This window comes from Cyprinodon tularosa, unplaced genomic scaffold, assembly GCF_016077235.1.
Source record: "Cyprinodon tularosa strain WSP-4 unplaced genomic scaffold, ASM1607723v1 ctg608, whole genome shotgun sequence".
Taxonomy (NCBI): domain Eukaryota; kingdom Metazoa; phylum Chordata; class Actinopteri; order Cyprinodontiformes; family Cyprinodontidae; genus Cyprinodon; species Cyprinodon tularosa.
The window spans coordinates 330,914-352,153 of record NW_024039350.1 but is presented as its reverse complement, the minus strand read 5'-3'; the positions used below and the strand labels follow the sequence as shown (position 1 = coordinate 352,153).

Genomic DNA, 21,240 nt, shown 5'->3' with positions numbered 1-21,240 from the left:
CTGTACTTTTAAAATATTCTGGATTTACATCTTTATGCAACTAGGTATACCAAAGTATTAGATATTTGTCCATTTTAAATTGACTACCTTTCTGTTAGTTTACAGGTGTTAAATAAAGTGCCAAGAGGTAGTGGGGAATTGTTCAGGTTTCCTTTAACTAAATCAAGCATAGTAAAGTTGCCCCCCAACCATATTTGTAGCTGCCCTCTTACATCTACAAGAAGTTTTATTCCTAAAGGAATTTGTATCAGATAGCCCAACTAATTAAAAACATTAAATCACAATATTGTACATTTGGTATGAATAACGAAAAACAAAGTTAAGTATTAACAGTACTCATTCCAGTCATGTTTAACAAAAATAATTGATACAAGCACAAATTGCAGAGGAAGATCTCACCTTATAATAGGCCCTTACGTTTTGGCCATTTCAAGGGGAAGACCCCACTGAAAAGGGAGAGAGTTTCTGCTCATCTTCCCTTTTTATCTAAAGGTCAGTCAGCATGTCTCCCTCCCAAAGCAACCCAGTCAACATTCAGTCCATAAAAGATAATGCTGCAGTCGCTCTGGCCACCATATGGCACCATAAGAATGCCCATTTTGGCTGACACACACAGAAGAGTGAACAGATGTAGAAATTAACAGATGTAACAGCTTTTTAAAACAGAAAATAAAGTGCTAAAACTTTGGTCTTGTTTTCTCACATCATAATCAACAGAACAAACAACAACCATGCTATGTGAAAAGTATTAATAAAGAGAGTTGATCACTTGCTCACTTGTTGTTATGACAATGTTAGAATGCTTAAGCAGCAGTAGAAAGAATTACAGCTTTTTGATTTTAATTAGATCAGTTTTGTTTTCCATGTTTCCTTTAAATCTATCTGTAAAGTAGTGTAACGCCATAGGTTTTCTACTCAAGGCATTATTATGAGCATGTATTGACCCATATCATTTCTGTAAATACATCGTATTCATTACAATTACAAAAATCCATTTTATAGGTTTAAAATGAAATAAAATGATGTGCAAGCCACAGTTTAATATGTAGAGGAACATACTAATTCTGACATACATGCATTATTATCAGGGATTTATTCTACATGATATTGTTAATAGTAGGCAGTTCACAGTCAGCAAATGTCAATTTGACCACATAACTTTTCCCACTAGACCACAACGATTTCCCCACCATCTGCATCACCATGGTGTGTTCTCACCTTTCAATGGTGACTCTTTGAAGAAGTGGCTTATTTACTTCCTCTAGGTTGGAAAACAGACACTCTTCTACACAGTTTACAGTGAGATGTGAGAATTAGGGGGACCTGTGGTGGACTGCCATCATGTTTAGGTTTGCCGCCTCCAAAGAGAAGACTTATGCGGGCAGGGTGCCATATGGGTAGATGAGTCGACTGTCATGATATGGAAGACCACTTTTTTACTTTGAACTCTCAGTTTAATTCACAGTTTTTATGAGGTGTTTTACATTAATTCCTTAATAGGTCATAAAAATATCACCAGAATAAATTACATTTAGGAGGACCACTTATTTAGATGATCCAATATAAAAGATCATCCTCTATAAGAGTCAGATATAATACAAAAGTGGAATCATAAAACAGGGTTTAATAGATTAATATCCCCTTTTCTTCAATTCTTTTGTATCAATTATCTAATATTTGAGATGTCTTTATTGCAAAAAATGAAAAGTTATTGATTCTAAAGATCAAATTCATTGCCTACATCATCAATGAAATTATTTTTTAAACTCCAAATACATTTTGAACTTGAAAGTTAAAGGTAAAAAAATCTACCAGTTATTTATGGTTAAAGAAAATAAGATCTACCTAATATGAAATGTATATCTTCTGATTATAACCTGATTATAAGTGTGAACTAGAGATTGTAGATCAGAGCTTTTACTGTACATTCATGAGAGGCAGCAAGATTGCCAGTTTAAAACTAAGCTGCTCACTGCTCCCTTAAGAACGTTTTAAGATGGAATATAATAATAGGCTGCAATTTTTGTTTCAGTGTGTGATAAGGATGTTCATTCTAAACAAAACTTAACTAAACCATTTTTTCCAAGACAAATAATTATGTTTCTGTGCAAAAGACAATTCTTAGTTAACTTAAAGAAAAGCCCTTCTCTATAAGATTTTCAGGGAGTACAAATTTAAATGATAATTATGATGATCTAAACTTTACATGTAATGTACCACTACTAGTCTAAGGAAATTTAAATTGTCTTATGTGACCCTCAAAAAACAAACCAAAGATCTCCTTCTAAGCTAACAGTGAGAGGCTTTCAAGTAAATGGAAAAGAATAAAATTCTTGGAACATTTAACAGGAAAATAATTGTTTCCCATTCTGCAGCTTAATTTCACAGTATAGGATTTTAAAAAATGCAAATTTCTGCAATATCAACAGATTAGATCTTCAATTAAAGATTAATGAAGTAGGTCTACAAATGCCACCTAATGTAAATGATTTACTATGCATTAATACTTAAAATTTCCTGTCAAAGATTTCTAAGAAGTTTATCTTTTTTTTTTTTTGATTGCCATTATACTGTCATAAGTAAAGAGCAATGAAATGAACTCTCTGCATTAAACCCATACCCTTATTGGAGCAGTGGGCTGCCATTGTGCAGTGCCTGGGGAGCAGTGTGGGTTTAAGGGTCTTGCTCGGGGACGCAGAGTGTCAGTCTATGGGAGTGGGGCTTGAACTCAAAACCTCCGAGACCCAAGCACAATGTTCTAACTACTAGGCCACCACTCCCCCAAGAGAAAAAACTAGATGAGTCTATATCACTTCCCACTGAAAAATGGGAAAACTGATTTAACAGTTAAGCTTGATCAAAATGTATAGTCTACAGTCTGTAAGAGAATATTCAACGTAAATAGAAATCCTAATTTACTACTAATTCAATACAAAACCCTTCATAGTGTTAACAATACAGGCCAATGGGTTTTTCCACAGTCAGATGTCTGCTTGCATCATGCAATTAATGCACCACATGACTACATACATGCACTATGCACTGTTGTACAGAGCTTCTGGTGTTTGGTATGGGAGGATCTGTCAAAATGTGTGAGATGTAATATTTCACACTCCCCCTGAGTCTGTTTACTTGGTAACCTAGATAATGTCACCTTAGACAGATCATCTTCACTGCCTTATATGTATAGCAAATAAAACTATCCTCATTAACAGGAAAAATAAAAACAGTCTAAATATAAGCCTATGAGCCTCTGCCTCATCACTAAATATATCTTGCTTGCTTTGATTGGCTACCTTTCCTAGTACGACTGTGTGGCCTGTGGCTACTGAGGTACTGAGCACATCTGGGGGGGGGGGGGGCCTGAGTCCATAGAGTGGCCTACAATTCGGTGGGATCCCTGCTGGGGGTTGGGGGCTTGGTTTGTGGACTGGTGCCAGCTTTGATGCCTATCCTGTTCTGGGGTCCAACGGCGCCAATGCTGGCACTGGGGCCATTGAACTGGTGGGGAACATTCTTTATAAATCCTTTATATACCAGTACTTCGGGTGCTCTTCTCTTGAGGGGACACACTGTCAGTAAGGGAGGAGAGAGGTAGGGGAGGGGGCTGTGAAAGCTGCCACCTGAGGATTATCCTACCTGGTGGATGAGCTTTGGGCTCTCTGAGACTTTTCTTAAGTTTCCCCACAGTCACTCCCCAGTGGGGTGTGACTGTGGGGAAACGGGTTAGCCTGTTGCATGACCCTTATATGAGGTGTGTTTGTGTTTAGGTGGCTGCTGGGAATCAGATTGGCCAGTGTGAGGCATGCCATCTGCCTTGGCGTTGTGTGGGTCTGGTTGTTTCCTGATCTGCCTATAGCAAGCCCTGCACTGGGCTGGGGACTGGGTCTGAAGCTGTACCCTAACTGGAGATCATCTGGGCATGGAGACCCACAGTAAGATCGCACCAGCTGGTCAGATCTCTCCATGAAGGGCTTGTGCTCGATCGCCTCTGCGCCGTTTCTGGCCTCTCTTGTGACTGGCTCTCCCTGGTTTTAAATACACAGTAGTCAAGCAGAAAACAACACTACATCTCAGAAGGAGGGGGGCTGGCATAGGGTCTTTCACACCTCCAGTTCAGCTGGGGGTGCGGCTGAGTCCTCGGGGTTGCTCATGGCTTGGCTGGGGTTTCTGGCTGTTCTTGGGCTCTCGGGCCTTTGGTTCCCATCCTATAGCTTCAATGACTTGTTTGCCTGCTGGGATCGGGGATGCTGGTTCCTGGCATTGGGTGGGGCCTGGGATGTTAGTAAGTTTGGCCCCATCCGGGGGAGGCAGCTGGCTGGCATGGCTGTACGGCTGTTGGGATACAACCACCTGCAGGGATGCACCTCAGCTTGTGGTGGGGGTCTGTCTGCCCTGAACCTGCACTGCCTGTGCCTGCGGTTGGTTGGGAGGACACTGAGAGTTGTCTGGCGCTTGGGCTCAGGTGGTTGGGGCTCAGGAAAGCAAAGCTGTTTGGCTTTCATCTAGCTCTGGGACATCTATTCCCAGAGCTATATTACAGAACAGAACACACACATTTAAAAATAAATTCTTTCTAGTGTCCAATGAAAGCTTATTCCAAAATAAGTTAAAAAACACAATCCACTGGACTTTGTTTCCAAGATTAATGATGTTTAGCTTCCCATCCAGGAAGCTTTTTCAATAAAAAAAGCTCAAGTTTACGTTTCAGCCTCCGTTTAAAAATGTACAGCTGTACAAATGCAAGTCATTGCTGACAAACAAATGCAAGTACAAATGCAAGTCATTGCTGTCCTGTAACCTGTACCAGGTATAACTCAAATATTTTTGATACATCTACAGGATATGAGTAAAGTCTTCTGAAATAGGAATTTGACTAAAATAGTTTGTGTGTATAAAAAAAAAAAAAAAAACTTCTGATATACCTACTCTGAAGCCTTCTAATCTCTAGATATTTGTAATGCCACCGTGGTGTATGTAACTGTAAGTTTATTTTTGGAGTGGTACCTTCTGTTCTTAATGGATAATGATTTGCTAAACAATAAAATAACAAATAAAAAAGCTCTTGATGTGTCATCTCATAAAATGAACTGTATTCAAACCGAGTGCAACTGGTTATTGCACTCAGTTTGACTACAGTTTAAACTGAGTGGATTGATTGGTTTTTATTTATTCATTTATTTTCTAAGAAAATATAGGGAAATGGATTACAGATTAATGATGCAATAAAGGATCCAGCAACTCAGGGGTTAGAGTTTACAGCTTTGTGGTAAATTTATGTGTTCCAAACCATTCCTTCCCCAGCTTCTTACCACCAGACAAATAACATTTCCTTTTTCTAAAAGGCAAATTTCCCAGGTGATATCATTTACCTTGTTCTCCATTTTGCAACGGTACCCTTTTAAAACCATTGCGCTCCATGTAAATAACAATGATGTATTCTGTTTGTACTGAGGTCAGATATTTGTTTGGGTTAAGGTTAGGGTTCGTGTAGAAATCTCAGTTCCGTCATGACTCGGTTTTGTCTTGTAAATCAACACGGCAAGTTTGAAGAACAACATTTTTAGAAGCACAGTCACAACCAGTAAGTACTGTATAATAGTGAAACTGCCTGACCTTCTGCACATCACAGAAGTTGATATGTCAGGTGAAGAACTATAATCAATGTTCCTTTAACAGTTCAGGTGAATGTCTTGTATAGGCTGTTTATTTGGGTTCTCTCCGGGTACTCCGGCTTCCTCCCACAGTCCAAAAACATGACTGTTAGGTAAATTCTCCTTAGGTGTGTGCGAATGGTTGTTTGTCTCTGTGTTGCCATGTGATGGACTGTCCAGGGTGTACCCTGCCTCTCGCCCATTGACAGCTGGAGATTGGCTCCAGGACCCCAATTGGGACAAGCGTGTCAGATAATGGATGGATAAATAACTTTATGTCCCACTTCTACTATAGAGTTGTAGGTTCCCTGTCAAATATGGACCACTTCGTTTAAAGATCCTCTCATCATCAATTTGTATAATGTTGCTTTTGTAGTTTTCATGAGTAATTTTACACCTTATTAGCAAAACTCAGAAAAAATTGTTGATCATCATTACCTGGCCTGGGCCCCGTCCCAGACGAACATGCCGTGTCTTGCAGTAGTGTGTTGGATATGTGAAGTTTTAACAGCTTGAATAATATGCTGGATGCTCTGCACCAGTCTCAGAAGAAGATCTATGTCCAGACTGGATCCGGTGAACCCCTGTATAGAGCAGCCCTGCTTCTGTGCCGCAGGGAAACCATGGTTACTTTAAAAGCTGAGACGTAAGGACAGGCAATTTAGACTCTCAATATTTGCGGTTATCATTTATTTTAATTATTATTAACTAGTTTCCTCACAATACAAATGTGAAAATACAAAAATCCAACAAGTACAGAAAAAGACAGTAAGCAGTGAAACATACCATTCAATAGCCTACTTTTTTTTTTTTTTAGACATAAATACGTGTATGTATCTTTGCTGGCTATACATGTGTAAACGTACTTTGCTACCAAATGTTGCTTCATATATTCAAAGAGAATATGAGCTTTTATCAAGCTTGCAATGTTTTGGATGGTTTTAAATTTCAACATTTTGTTTTTGAATGCCTCAATAACAGACAATGTTTTTTAAAAAACAGTATTTGTGAATAGAGAATTTTGTCAGTACATTTAAGTTTTTTTCCAATAATCTGTTTAGTTTCTTACTGTTTATAGACTGAGTTCCATCCATTTTCACCCACTTCATCTGTCAGATGTCAAGGTGGGGCTGGGGCCTATCTTCGGCAGTTTATGGTTGAAAGACCGGGTACACGGTGACAGGTCGCCATTCCATTGCACGGCAACTCAGAGACATTCAAGCATGCATGCACACTCATAACTAAGGGCAATTTAAAGATGCCAATTAACACAAGATACATTTATTTGGACTGTAAGAAGAGACCACAGTACTCAGAGAACCCATGCATGCACAGACTAGAGAGAACATGCAAACACAATGTATAAAGATGCTGGGCCCCGGAAGCGAACCCAGGACTTACTTGCTGCAAGGCAGCTACAAACTGCCCCACCATACAACCATAGACTGAATTTTATTATCTAAAAAGTTAAAGGACATAATATATTTTCTCATAGTATCCAGCGCTGCAAAGAAGTCCAGAAGTTTGTGAATTTTCACATGAATAACCAAAAGAAAAGATGCTCCATTGATTAAGTATAAGATATGCAAAGGGATATTAATTCAAGTCAATGGATTAAGAAATGGTATTCAGTTTATTTATTCATTTTTAGATTGTTGTGGAATTTTAAATGAAAGACACTGGATCAAAAATGTTAGGAATTTTTTTTTATTGAGCTGGGTATTTTTATTTATTTTTTTTCTATCTTAGCGTTCAGCAGTCAGAGTTCCCGTTTAAACGCGTTGCCTTTTAATGATTGGATGAGGGTTGCTACTCTCCTTCTTGTGATTGGTCGTTAGCAATGACGTCCTCCCTGCAAACCTGTCCAATCAGATCATCGCAAAGTTGTGCTGCGGAAGACGGATGCGAGGAAGATGGCAGTAGTCAGATAGCCCAGTGTTTGAACAAATGTTTACCGCTATGGAGGTTCTCCGGGTAAGAATGAGCGGCAGAGGAGGAATGCTCAGCCTGGCGGTAGCCTTCCTGTGCTGCGCGGGCTCCGTGCAGAGTTTTGGCCAGAGCCAAGACAGTGAGTTTACGTTTCTTCTTCCAGCCGGAAGATCCGAGTGTTTCTATCAGACAGCATTAAAGAACGGTACGATGGAGGTCGAATATCAGGTAAATGCTTGGTCAGTGAAAGCAGTAATCATTGTCCTCACAAACAGCTACACATGCACCTATAAGGATCTCCCACTTATACCCACTAGTTGAATTAAACCGGGATTTTATAGATATTACCTGCTACATCTTATTTTTGTCTAATTCTGATTTTTACTTCCACAAAATACAGTAAATGTGATGCAGTTTCCTTCATTGGGGGACTATTTGTTTTTTAAATTAACACTATAAAGCAGGAATCAGTCGATGGCAATAAAAAAAAAATAACTTGTTACTCAGGAAATCAAAAAGCTATCATTGTCCATTGTGCTGTGAAATGTATGCACAGTTTTCATTTGCATAAGAAATAAATATTTTGCCTACCCAAGTGCTTTAAAAAAAAACATCTATAATTGGCAGAAAAAAATAAAATGCTGAAAAAGTGTAATGACAAAAATAAATATTACAATTTTTTAAATGGGAAATATTAAAAGCTATTCTAATTTGTTTTCCTCTTATTTTGCTTTGAGAAATGTTTTTTTCTACATATATGTATATATGTTTAAGTGTCTTAGCTTTACTGCTGTCAGAATTGAGAGGTGTTATTCAAAACATTTGAAACATCAGTGATTTGATTTTTTAACTACATCACAAAATGGGAAGTTGTACCACAAAAAGGCTCAGTCGTGACTTCATGGTTTTCTCTCCAGAGATGGAAACTTGAAAGTGTCTATAAACTGATTTACTTCACACTATTTAGTCCAATCAAGGCAATCAAATGAAGACCAGGTTAAATAGAGTCCAAATAATGTTGCCATATGGTCAAATTCAGTGGATAATTTAGGAATGGTAACTGCTTGGCAAATCGTTACCCAGCCAATTACTTTGGGTCAATTTCTTTACAGCATGCCCGTCCTTCTGAGTTAACATTAGGGCAAAGAAATAAAAGACAGAAAAAAATATTAGCAAGGAGTACTTTCTATGGCGGGAGAAAGGGAACACATGGCTGATGGCAGCAGTAGCTCTGTAATAGCCTCAACCCTGAAAGAGACACCATTAAATTGAAGGGTGCTGAGGATGGAGTACTTTCTATTTAAGATGGAGACAAACTGACAAATTAATGCCATAAAGTGGTAAATAGTAAAAATAGTCCTTAACTTATTGGATTTGAAACCATAAAGTTGGTTCCAATTAGAAAGCAGCCTGATAACTGAATGATTTTCCCCTTTTTCTCCTTTTCTTACCCACAGCAGTTTTCTTTAACAACTTAAATAACTTAAATTATCTGTGACTATTTCTGAACAGTAAATTATATTTTTTGTATTGAAAATATGTAAGAACAATTGTAACCAAAGGGAGGGCATGTTTTGGTGAATTACCAAGGAACAGCTGTGTAGTACCTGTTCCCCACTGGCCAGAAAAGCCAGTTTAAACCCGGAGAACTGTTGACTTTTAGTGGCTCACTGATGCGTGTCTACCTGGGTCAAACGACCCGTGCTAAAAGCGCCTCGGCTCTGATCGGTATGCTGATCAGAAATCAGCATGGGTCTGGCTTACCCACTAATTTACGTGATTCCATTGACATGGACATCAACACACTTTGAATCATTAGTGAGAAAAAGCCCAAATCTTATGAATAAACTATTTGGTACAATTTTAAGAATGTGACTAATTGAACCATGTAGAGGAACAGTGATCTCTATTAAGAGTACATATTTTTCTGTAAAAGAAAAATTTGTACTTTATTCCTTGTAGCTGTATAATCGCCTTTATTATTGCTTTCTTATCATCCTGATTCGCACTGAAGGAGTCAAGATATTCCCAGAGATTCTAAAGAGGGATTGTGGAGAACATGGGAAGAGGCCTGTTCATCAAGCCATGCTATAAATAGCAGCCAAACTATTAAGATTATCTAAAGAATTTTCTAAAATATGTGGAAGCTTGCATGTGGCTTTCAGGGAAAGACCAGATAACAAAAAGTTGCTGAAAAGAAACATTGGTGCTGCTAATATTCTAACCTTTTCTGATTTTCAGCCTCCCTAAATCATTAAGAATTTCAACCCTGTGTGGAGATCAAATCTTTAAGAGTAGGTTCATAATGTGGAAAAGAAAGTGTCAGCTAAGGGGTGCAAAGTGGAAAGAGTTTCTGGATCATAGATGACACGCAGCCTGAAGCGTCTTGTTTGCCTTCTTAACATAAACTCATGTTTAAACAGCAGCAGTCTAACGGCTTATTGAGCACGCCTCAGGCGCTAAGGGTGTGGCTTTGGATTCCTGTTTACTTTTTTCCTACAGTCTGAAAGTATAGAGCTAGTTTATTACATTCTGCTTTATGAGTCAGATGTAAAGCTTATTTACTTAAAGTGTTTGTCTGTGTTCCTAGGTGATAGCAGGTGCAGGTATGGATGTAGACTTCACCATCCTCTCCCCTAAAGGAGTCCAGCTGATCATGGAGTCTCGCCGATCCGATGGAGTCCACGTGTAAAGCACTTTTCACCCATTTTCACATCTCCAACCCTACCGTCTGTTTTCTACCTGTTGGCTTACATCTCTGTTTTTCCAGGGTGGAGCCCATGGAGGAGGGAGACTACGAGATCTGCTTCGACAACAGCTTTAGCCGCTTCTCTGAGAAGATGGTTTTCTTTGAGATCATCATCGAAGGACAAGGAGGGGATGTGGGAGGGGATGACGAGTTCCCGGGTTTGGAGGAGCCTGATGGCAGCCTGCTCGAGTACAAACTGGAGGACATCAAGGTGAGATGGAAACAAAAAAAAGGTGTACCAATCGCAAAGCACACATCCATGTTAAAATATCAGTGCTGTATTCACAAGGACTCAACATCATTCTAAGAAAAGATTTCTGATTAGCTTACTTTATTCTCCTGGTAAGATGAAAGCTATTCACAAAGTACCTAAGGGAGGTCCCAACGTTTAACAAGAATGTTAAGTTTAATGAGGACTTTTAAGGAGTCTTAGTGTCATAAGCAGAGTTAATACCAGAAAGACAAAGGAGAGATATTTTTCTTCCAATGAACCACAGTGAATTAATAAGATGCTAGCGGTTAAACGGATCATGCTGTACCCGACCTCATCAGGGACTTTTTCCCAATGTAGCTGAGTAAGCACAAACACCTACAACGCCAGTAGAATTAGTTTTGTAAAATATCAGTACTTTCAGTAGCAAAATAGGTTGAAGGTTCAACTCTAGATGAGTCGGTTTATGGACAAATATACAGTAGAACAAGTAGAAAAAAATTACATAGCAATGAATAATTTAGATTTTGTTCGTAGCCAGTGAAATGCTTTTAAACTAAAAACAATGTATTTGAATGCTTTAGAGAAAAAAACTAACAATAATATAGAAGTAATTTACTTAGAAGTTATCTTGTTAGATGCAATCTCTCTGGTGTTTGATCGCAGCACGTAGATATTCTTACATTCAAGGTTGGTGCGTAAAAGCAGGTTGAAGGATGTGATGCTCAGCCTGTTTTTCTCAGTCGTCCTGCTTTTTCACATCATAATACCAGGACCAAATTAACCTTTAAAGGCTCCTGTGGGGTGTTTTGATCTCCTATGGACTACATTTTATACAGTAAGCATTCTTTGCCTAGAACGTTGTTGTTTTTTTTCTTTTTTTTTATGTCCCTATCTAAAGGTTATATAATTTTTGATATATAATTATCATTTTGTCACATAGTCCATCCGTCCATACTATCCCGGTTATTGCTTGTATGAAAACATGCATTCTTTATAGATTAGCTAGATTGTGGCCTTTTTGAGGGTCTCCATTGTCCTGCAACATTGTTGTTGTTATGTCTTCCTTCTTTTTGCACAAATTTTCTCATATATTTACTCGTCTTTTTGGTATAGATTTGTGCACAAACCAGACATGAATCTAAAGATTAGGACCATCTCATTAGCAGGCCTCTCTCATACTAGTTGCTCACAAAGGGGAGGGTTCCTAAATGTCACTTTATGTTATTTAAATATGGAAATAATACATGCCTAATGAAGTGCTCTTCTGTTATGAAAAGGAACTAATTCAGCCCGTGAGCCTCAGAAAACTGGGGAAGTGGGAAATTTTGAAAGATGGACTAACACACAGTGGGTTTTGGTATTAACGCGAGACCTGCTGACATTTAGGAAAATATTTCCCTGTGACCTTCAAAATGCGGTTGGATGGAACCCAGCTGAAGTTAACTCATTAAACGTGATTCCTGATTATTGGAAAAGCTTCTCAAAAGAGCCGTAGGAAATAAATCATGATCTCAAAGGCACTCTTAGTACTTCAGAAACGGTTATTGGTGCTCATCCGGTTGAAAAATATGACTAAGCGATTTCTGCAGAGTATCTATGTTTAGAGAGAGCATTCAAATACTTGGAAATGCATGAAATATGTAGTTCCTATGGGGAAACCCCATTCTGTGTCACTGGGTTAATTGGGCTCTCTATAATATTTAATCTGTGAACATCTGTTGTTTTAGGTCAAATAAGTCTAGAAATGTCATCAGACTCACAACTCGATTTAACCCCTTAAAGGTACTGGAAACATCTGTTCTGCAACCGAAGCATGTCAGTGATGGCTGCAGGAGCCAGCTGGTGTGTCTCTGGAAATCAAAACAAGCTGACAGATTTCAAATTTTCAAAAATCTACAGAGACGGCTGGGGGAGGATATGGGAGTCTGTAGATTTAGAGAGCATCAGCTAGTAAATGGATACTTAAAAGCTCAAACCCTGGAGGAGAGACTCCCCTCCTCCCATAGTGCTTCTTCCATTAATTTGAGTGACTCTGCTTGGTGTCCCCTCAGGAGTCCATGGACTCTTTGCACAAACGTTTGGAGCGCAGCCGGCAGATGCAGATGGTTTTACGAGCGTTCGAGGCGCGGGACCGAAACCTTCTGGAGGATAATCTCTGGAGGGTCTCGTTCTGGTCATGTGCCAGTGTGCTGGTGATGCTGTGTGTGGCCTTAACCCAGGTAACATACCTTCAGTTCACTCTATTCAACTGTAAGATAAAAAAGCAGGCAAATTCAGCCTCTTTCCGTTTGTTCCTGGTCAATGTAATATGACATTTCTGACAATAACTGATAAGCAAATATGTTTCAGTGCCAAAGAAATACAAGATATTCATAACCTACTGTGAACTTTGGGGTGACTCTCAAAGAAGCACCTTCCTGCAAAATGGACAGACTCAATTCTGCAGAGGTCCAGATTGGTGTGAAGGGTTTGCAGTAAAAAAAAAAACATGTATCTGAGAGGTCCAACATCAGGTTGATCATTCTTACTTAACATGAAAGGAGCTGCTCACCCGAGATACTCCAGTAATCTGGGAAAACTGCAGCTATCTAAGAAGGAATAATAAAATAAGTGCCATTGCCTTATCTAAATGGACCTACCCAGATTAGTGCTGTAATTGCAACTAAAACTGCATCCATTGAATACTAACCTGAAGGGGGTGAAAAGTCTCCAATTAACTTGGAAGTTTAATTCAGTGTCAATTCATTTTATGTATGTAGCACCAATTCACAACACGTCATCTCAAGGTACTTTATCGAGACGTTTCAATCAGATCAAACAGTCAGATTGGTTCAAAGTTTGAATCATTGACTTTGCAGGATCCACTCCTCTTAGATGAGCATGTGGCGACAGATATTTGCCTGCCTTTAGTTTTGCCCTACAGTAATCTCACAACTCCTCCCACCAAGCATGCATATGGTGACAGTGGAGAGGAAAAACTCCCTCTTAACAAGAGAAACCTCCAGCACTCTCAGGCTGTGTGAGCGACCTTCTGCCGAGGCTGACTGGGTGTTCAAGGAGACAGAGGAAGACATTCAAAAGGAACATAAAATAACTTATCAATAAGCAAATTCTATATTAAAAAGATAATTGTAAACAAGCTCCATAGGTGGGTCTGTCTAGAAAAGAAACAGGTAGACAGGGGGGCTCTGAGCCCGTTTCCATGTGAAGGGGATGAAAGGTAGCACATAGTTAGTAAAAGTAAAAGCTGAGCCCAAACCCATGTCTTAAAGAGAAACAGGACTAAGTAATGAAAAAAGGCCATCATCTATAATCCAAGCTGTTTATGGCAGCAGCCCAGTTGATATTTCCTTCAACGGTAGTGTCATAGCCAAACAGGAACCAGATGACGTCAATAATAAACAGAGAGAACGTAAAGCTAATAGTTGAACTTACAAATACTGGACAATATGAGAATCGAGATACAATGATGAAAGGGGGTCCCTATATCATCCAGCAGTCTAAGCCTATAGCAGCATAACTATAGAAATAGCTAAGGATAACCTGAGCCCCTCTAACTATAAGCTTTTATCATAGAAGAAAGTTTAGGCTTAGCTTTAAAGTTGACCCCCATACATCCGTGTTTATATTTTTTTATATTTATATATTTTTTTAAACAAAGCGGAGTGTGAATGACGTCATCCGCGCACATGCCGTCAGCCCCACTGAACTGCTGCTAGTTTTACTTACATGCCTGGAAGATGTCTAGGGCTACTACCGCAGAGGATTTCGCTCTCAAAATGGAATTGAACGATTCAGATTAGCTAGCAAAATGAATATAAGGGGTAGAGTAGGTAGGTAGGGAATTTGAATGGGGGGAAACTAAGGGTTAAGGAATTATAACAATTAACTTGCTTTAGGCTAATCAGTAAGTCAAACTACTATTCTTTAACACCTTGATTTCTGTTCATAAAACCAGTTACTGCATTTATAACGGCAATCATAGGCTAAATACTTCAAATAGGCTGTATTACAATTGATTTCTGTGCTAATTTGTATTTTTTCCACAGGTCTACACTGTTCGCAAATTGTTTGATGATAAGCGGAGGGTCTGCACGTAGAGGAAAGATCGACCGCCGATGGATTAGGAAGTGAATAGACTGTGAGCAATAATGATATTTCATTAAATCACAAAGCATAACCAGAGGGTAAAGAGGTATGACAAAGCGGAAGTAAGTTAAGTCATTTCATGTAGTGCCTTTAATGTCACGCCTGGCCACAAACGGGTAAGGAAATGCTTTTCAAAGTGTAAAATCAGTCTCTGAAACTGGGTGAAGGTTTTGGGATTTTCTGTAAAGGTGTCATAACTGTCAGTAAAGGTAGAAGGTACACCCTGGTTGCTGGTTCAGGGGCAAACGATGTGCAATGACCCTGACGCTGTAGTTGCATTAATATTGTAGTTGTTCTCAGAGATAATTCAGGAGTTTTTTTAAAAGGGTACTCATTATTTTTTATGTGCCAAAAGAACTGTCTTTTTTTTCATCTTTTAGTGAATGAGGGAAGATTTTACAACCTGACTGCCAATAATGTTCACCTGTCCACTCTCTTTCATGTTACACGTCTAATTAGTGTAATTATGCCGTTTGTCTTTTAAGCTTCCATCCTGTTTTTTCTTACATATAATAAAAAAATGCCAATTTAAAAAAATGTAGACAAATATTGACTCCACGTTTCCTTCCATGTTTAAAATGTAACAAATAAGCTTTTAATGAGAGATTTGTGACAATAAATGCATTGTTTTACACTGAGTACATAGATGTTTGATTTCTTTTTGCTGAATGAAGGTTTGTGTGAAGGGAGACATGGAAAATTAACCTTATGGGAATGAGAAATTTAGAAAACATTTTTCATTTTTTGTTTTAGAACATTCAGACCATCAAAGATGAGGGTTTTAGACTGGGCCTCTAGATGTGAAACTAGATCAGGTTTTAATTTTTATTTTTTCCTCTGCCACTACTTTGAATGGATGAGTCATAGAGTAGCTCTCATAACACAGAAAGTACACAGAAACACAGAAAGCTTCTCATTACTACTGATTATCATGAAAATAATAATCCAATGAAAATTAACAGATGTATTTCAAAAGATATAAAGAGAGAAAGCCCAGAATCATACAGTTTTTATTCAGAACGTTACAGACTTCATTTCAAAAGTCAGTCTGCTGAGGCTGACATGTGAAAGAACGGGACAAAACCCATTTGATATAAGAACAACATCTAAGTTTAGATTTACAAAAGCAGGCATCCCCAAACTCTGTCCTCAAGGCCCCCTGTCCTGCAGGTTTTAGAGGTTTCTCTGCTTCAGCACAGCTGGTTATAATGATTGCAGTAGACCAAAAGCCTGTTAATCAGCTTTCAATTAAAATCAGCTGTGCTGGAGCAAGGAAACCTCTAAAACCTGCAGGACAGGGGGCCTTGAGGACCGAGTTTGGGGATGCCTGTACTAAAGTATTTCTGAAATTACTTCAGATGTGCCTGTATTTCACCCGCTTTGCCACATCAGAGGCCGTTAATACTGACAGGACACTGATGGAACACATTGGATCCCTAAAGGTGGGTTCAATTCATGCCGCAATAACTTAAGATTCTTAGATGGTGTTATGTAGTTGGGCTGCTTGTGTAGAACAGTTGCACTTCCTCATGAATAAGGGAATTTTCTTTCTAAAAGTCAAGCTTCTTTGTCGGGATGAAATGAGAAAACAATTCAATTCAGTTTATTTATATAGCGCCAAATTCACAACACATGTCATCTCAAGGCACTTTACAGTTCAACCAGATCATACAGTCAAATTAATACAAAGTTTTCTATCTAAGGAAAACCAGTTGATTGCATTGACTCATTGACTCAAATACAATCCCCCACACTAAGCATGCTTGTAGCGACAGTGGAGAGGAAAAACTCCCTTTTAACAGGAAGAAACCTCCAGCAGAACCAGGCTCAGTGTGAGCGGCCATCTGCCGAGGCCGACTGGGGTTCAAGGAGACAGAAGCAGAGATACAAAAAGCAGCTGTAAAAGGCGGCCCCGTCCAGGAAACACACAGCCAGGCAGACGAGATATAGAGATAGCTCAGGATAACCTGAGCCACCCTAACTATAAGCTTTATCAAAAAGGAAAGTTTTAAGCCTAGCCTTAAAAGTAGACAGGGTGTCTGCCTCACGGACTAAAACTGGTAGTTGGTTCCACAGGAGAGGAGCCTGATAACTAAAAGATCTGCCTCCCATTCTACTTTTAGAAATTCTAGGAACCACTAGTAAACCTGCAGATTGAGAGCGAAGTGCTCTGTTAGGAACATAAGGAACAATCAGATCTCTGATATAAGATGGAGCTTGGCCATTTAAGGCTTTATATGTGAGAAGGAGGATTTTAAATTCTATTCTTGATTTAACAGGAAGCCAATGAAGAGAAGCCAGGATAGGCGAGATATGATCTCTCTTTTTAATTTTCATTAGAACTCTGGCTGCAGCATTTTGGATCAGCTGAAGGCTTTTAACTACAGTTTGTGGACTTCCTGATAGTAAAGAATTACAATAGTCCAGCCTTGAAGTAACAAATGCATGGACTAGTTTCTCAGCATCACCCCTGGACAGGATATTTCTAATTTTTGCAATGTTCCTCAGATGAAAGAAGGAAATTCTGGAAACCTCTTTGATATGGGATTTAAATGACAGGTCCTGATCAAAAATAACACCAAGAGTTTTTACTTTATTATCTGAAATCAGTTTAATCCCATCCAAATGAAGTGACTGGCTAATCAGTTTCTTTTTCAGAGACTCTGGTCCAAAGACTATAACTTCTGTTTTGTCTGCATTCAGAAGCAGAAAGTTAAGAGTCATCCAGGTTTTTATGTCTTCAAGACATGCCTGTAATCTATGTAATGGGTTAGCTTCATCTGGATTTATAGACAGATATAGCTGGGTATCATCAGCATAACAGTGGAAATTAATCCCATGCTGTCTAATAATTCTACCAATTGGGAGCATGTGTAAAGTAAAGAGAATTGGTCATAGCACTGATCCCTGTGGTACTCCACAGGTAACCTTTGAGCATGTGGAAGATCTATCATTAACATGAACAAACTGAATTCGATCAGATAGATAAGATTTAAACCAGTCTAGTGCTGTTCCTTTAATTCCAACAAAATATTCAAGTCTTTCTAAAAGAATATTATGGTCAACTGTATCAAATGCAGCACTAAGATCCAACAGGACGAGCACAGATACAAGTCCATTATCTGAGGCCATGAGAATATCATTAGTGACTTTCACCAGAGCTGTTTCAGTGCTATGATGAGCTCTAAAGCCAGACTGAAACTCTTCAAAAAGTTCATTATGGTGGAAGTGATCACAAACTTGTTTGGCAACTACTTTTTCAAGAATTTTGGATAAGAAAGGAAGATTGGATATAGGTCTATAATTGACCAAGTCATCTGGGTCAAGAGACGGTTTCTTAAGCAGAGGTTTAATTACAGCAACCTTAAAAGCTTTAGGTACATATCCCTGTAACAGAGATAGATTAATCACATCTAAAATGGAGGAGGAGATCAAAGGGAATACCTCCTTAAATAACCTGGTTGGAACTGGATCTAACATACAAGTTGAAGGCTTAGATGAAGACAATAATTTTGCTAATTCAGAGAGTTCAACTGGATCAAAGCAGTCTAAACCCGGTTCAGATTCCATGACTACCTCAGGTACAATCGCGGATAGAGGAGTGCTTATGATCTTATTTTTAATAAGATCAATCTTATTTATAAAGAATCCCATAAAATCATTGCTGCTAAGAGCAGGTGGAATGGACGGTTCAACAGAGCTATGGCTCTGGGTGAGTTTGGCAACTGTATTAAAAAGAAATCTAGGATTATTCTTATTCTCCTCTATTAATGAGGAGAAGTATGCTGCTCTTGCTTTACAAAGGGTCCTCTTATACAGCAGTAAACCATATTTCCAGACTAGGAAGGACTCTCGCAGGCCTGTGGAGCGATATTTTCTCTCCAGTTTCCTAGCATTTTGCTTCAAAGTATGCAGCTCTGCATTAAACCAAGGAGCAAGCTTTCTATTTTTAACGGTTTTCATTTTCAAAGGAGCTGCGTTGTCTAAGGCAATACGCAGAGAACTAGCAACCCCATCAACAAAATCATCAACCTGTGAAGGGGAATAAGCTAAGCTTTTGCACTCTGCAGCACTGCTCAGTGACACAGAGGAGAGAGAAAGTGAAGCAGATTCTTTAAAATTTATAACTGCACTATCTGATAAAGATCTACTAAAATTAAACCTTCTTTTGGGGGAGGAGAACTCTGTTAAAGTAATCCTGAAGGTTATTAGAAAGTGGTCAGAGAGGACAGGGTTGTGAGGAAATACTGTTATTTCTTCACATTCTATGCCGTATGTCAGCACAAGATCCAAAGTATGAAGATGAGAATGCGTGGGACTATTCACATTTTGAACAAAGCCAATAGTGTCTAAGATAGCATTAAAGGCTGCTCTTAAGCTATCGCCTTCAATGTCAGCATGGATGTTAAAATCTCCCACTATGATGACCCTATCAGTATTTAATACCAAATCAGAAAGGAACTCTGAAAACTCATCTAAAAATTCAGAGTAAGGACCTGGTGGACGATACAAAGTTACAAAAAGAAGAGGTTTTCTTGCCTTGAAATTTGGATCAGGGAAATTAAGGGTTAAATGTTCAAAAGAGTTGTAGGTATTAATTGTTTTGGGAGTAATCAGTAAGTCAGATTGGAAGATTGTTGCTACTCCTCCTCCTCGCCCAGAACTTCTGGGGATGTGAAAATTTAAATAGCTTGAAGGAGTTGCCTCATTTATGCTCACATAATCCTCTTGCTGCAGCCAGGTTTCTGTAAGGCAAAACAAGTCAATGTGATTATCACAAATCAAGTCATTAACTAGTAGACTTTTAGAGGAAAGCGATCTTATGTTAAACAGACCGCATTTAATTGTTTTAACTTTTTCCCCAATTGGAGTTATTTTGATTTTAATTAGATTATCATGATTTACTCCTTTGGGAATCTTTGCTAATTTATTAGATTTTGGTCGTGGGCAAGACACTGTCTGGATGGAGTAAAGAGTGGGTAACAGTAGAGAAGCTGCAGAGATGTGTGTTAAACTACAACTCTGCTTCCTGGTCTGCACCCTGGGTGGTCAGGGTTTTGGAGGACTAATAAATGTGGCCAGATTCCTAGAAAGAAGAGCTGCACCATCCAAAGTGGGATGGATGCCGTCTCTCCGAATCAGACCAGGCTTTCCCCAAAAGGATTGCCAATTATTAATGTAGCCCACGTTGTTTTCAGGGCACCACCTAGACAACCAGCGGTTGAATGACGACATGCGGCTAAACATGTCATCACTGGTCAGATCAGGGAGGGGACCAGAGAAAATTATGGAGTCCGACATTTTTTTGGCAAACTTACACACCGAAGCAACACTAATTTTAGTGACCTCCGATCGGCGTAACCGGGTGTCATTACCACCAGCGTGAATAACAATCTTACTGTATTTAACCTTATCCTTAGCCAGTAGTTTCAGGTAGGATTTGATGTCGCCCGTTCTGGCCCCCGGCAAACATTTGACTATGGTCCCTGGTGTCTCTAATGCCACGTTTCTGACTATGGAGCTGCCAATCACCAGAGTGGGCTTCTCAGTGGGTGTGTCACTGAGTGGGGAAAACCGGTTAGAAACGTGAACGGGTTGGTGGTGACCAGTGGGCAGAGATCCACGACTACGCTTTCTGCGTACAGTTACCCAATCGCCTGGCTGCTCAGGCACTTTTGGAGGACAGCTACGTGGGGGGCCTACTTTAACTCCTGGATGTTCTACAGCCTGAAGCCTGGATTCTAACTCTGACACCCTCGCCTCCAAAGCTACAAAAATACTACACTTATTACACATCCCATTATCACTAAAGGAGGCAGAGGAATAACTGAACATCTGACACAGAGAGCAGCAGAGAGGAGAGGAAGAAGGAAGAGTTGGAAAAGAGTCAAGGGAGGGAGAGAGAGAAGCCATAGCAATGCTAAGCTAGCGCTAGCCTAGGCTAGCTACTCCTTGCTATCAGAAATAAAACCGTGTGAAACTGACAAGTGCTCAGTAGAAAAGTGCAGCAGAAGGTGCTATGTTTTAAAGTAGTCAGTTAGAGTTACTTAGATACAGAGATATCACAGAGAAAATAACTTAACTTCAGATGGAGATCCTCTGAACAGCTGCACACTCAGTTAATCCAAACAGGAAGTGAACAGGTCCAAAGAACACATAGAAAAACATTAACATTGAATATGTAGGGCATGCAGCGATTAGTGCACAAGGCCCATGCCTTAGTCTATGTCTTAGTCCTCGACGTGGCCAACACAGTAATTCAGTAATGAATCGGTTTTCATCTTTTAGAACCTTCTTGTTCGCCCTGGTCCTAAGGGACCCACCTTTCTCTCATGTTCTACAAGAGCATGCCTCTTTACTATTGAGTTTCTAAGCAGGACATATAAAGTAATACTCACCTGATTGATATAAAGAGCCAAAGCAGCAAAGTGTCTGAGCAGCATTTATTCAATTGAGACAAAGACAGATTAACTCAGATTATATATACCATTTAGAGACAGGAAGGATCCTTCCAATAGATACAGAGCTAAAGCAGCATTTCTAAA

General features: G+C 39.2%; 1 protein-coding gene across 1 annotated transcript; it reads left to right on the top strand.

Annotated features, from left to right (window-relative positions):
• Positions 1–7,537: 7,537 nt before the first annotated feature.
• tmed1b (transmembrane p24 trafficking protein 1b) lies at positions 7,538–15,334 on the top strand. Its single transcript, XM_038307396.1, has 5 exons — positions 7,538–7,811; positions 10,174–10,271; positions 10,354–10,543; positions 12,598–12,765; positions 14,596–15,334. The coding sequence occupies exons 1-5, from the start codon at positions 7,602–7,604 to the stop codon at positions 14,644–14,646; spliced, it is 717 nt and encodes a 238-aa protein (XP_038163324.1). The 5' UTR covers positions 7,538–7,601; the 3' UTR covers positions 14,647–15,334.
• The last annotated feature ends 5,906 nt before the right edge of the window (positions 15,335–21,240 follow it).

What these genes read in the sequence shown, in the direction of transcription:
- tmed1b (XM_038307396.1), top strand. Translation starts at nt 7,602, where the DNA reads ATGTTTACCGCTATGGAGGTTCTCCGGGTAAGAATGAGCGGCAGAGGA. An exon ending in CGATGGAGGTCGAATATCAG is followed by an intron (nt 7,812 to 10,173) that starts GTAAATGCTTGG and finishes CTGTGTTCCTAG; the next exon opens with GTGATAGCAGGTGCAGGTAT. An exon ending in CGATCCGATGGAGTCCACGT is followed by an intron (nt 10,272 to 10,353) that starts GTAAAGCACTTT and finishes CTGTTTTTCCAG; the next exon opens with GGTGGAGCCCATGGAGGAGG.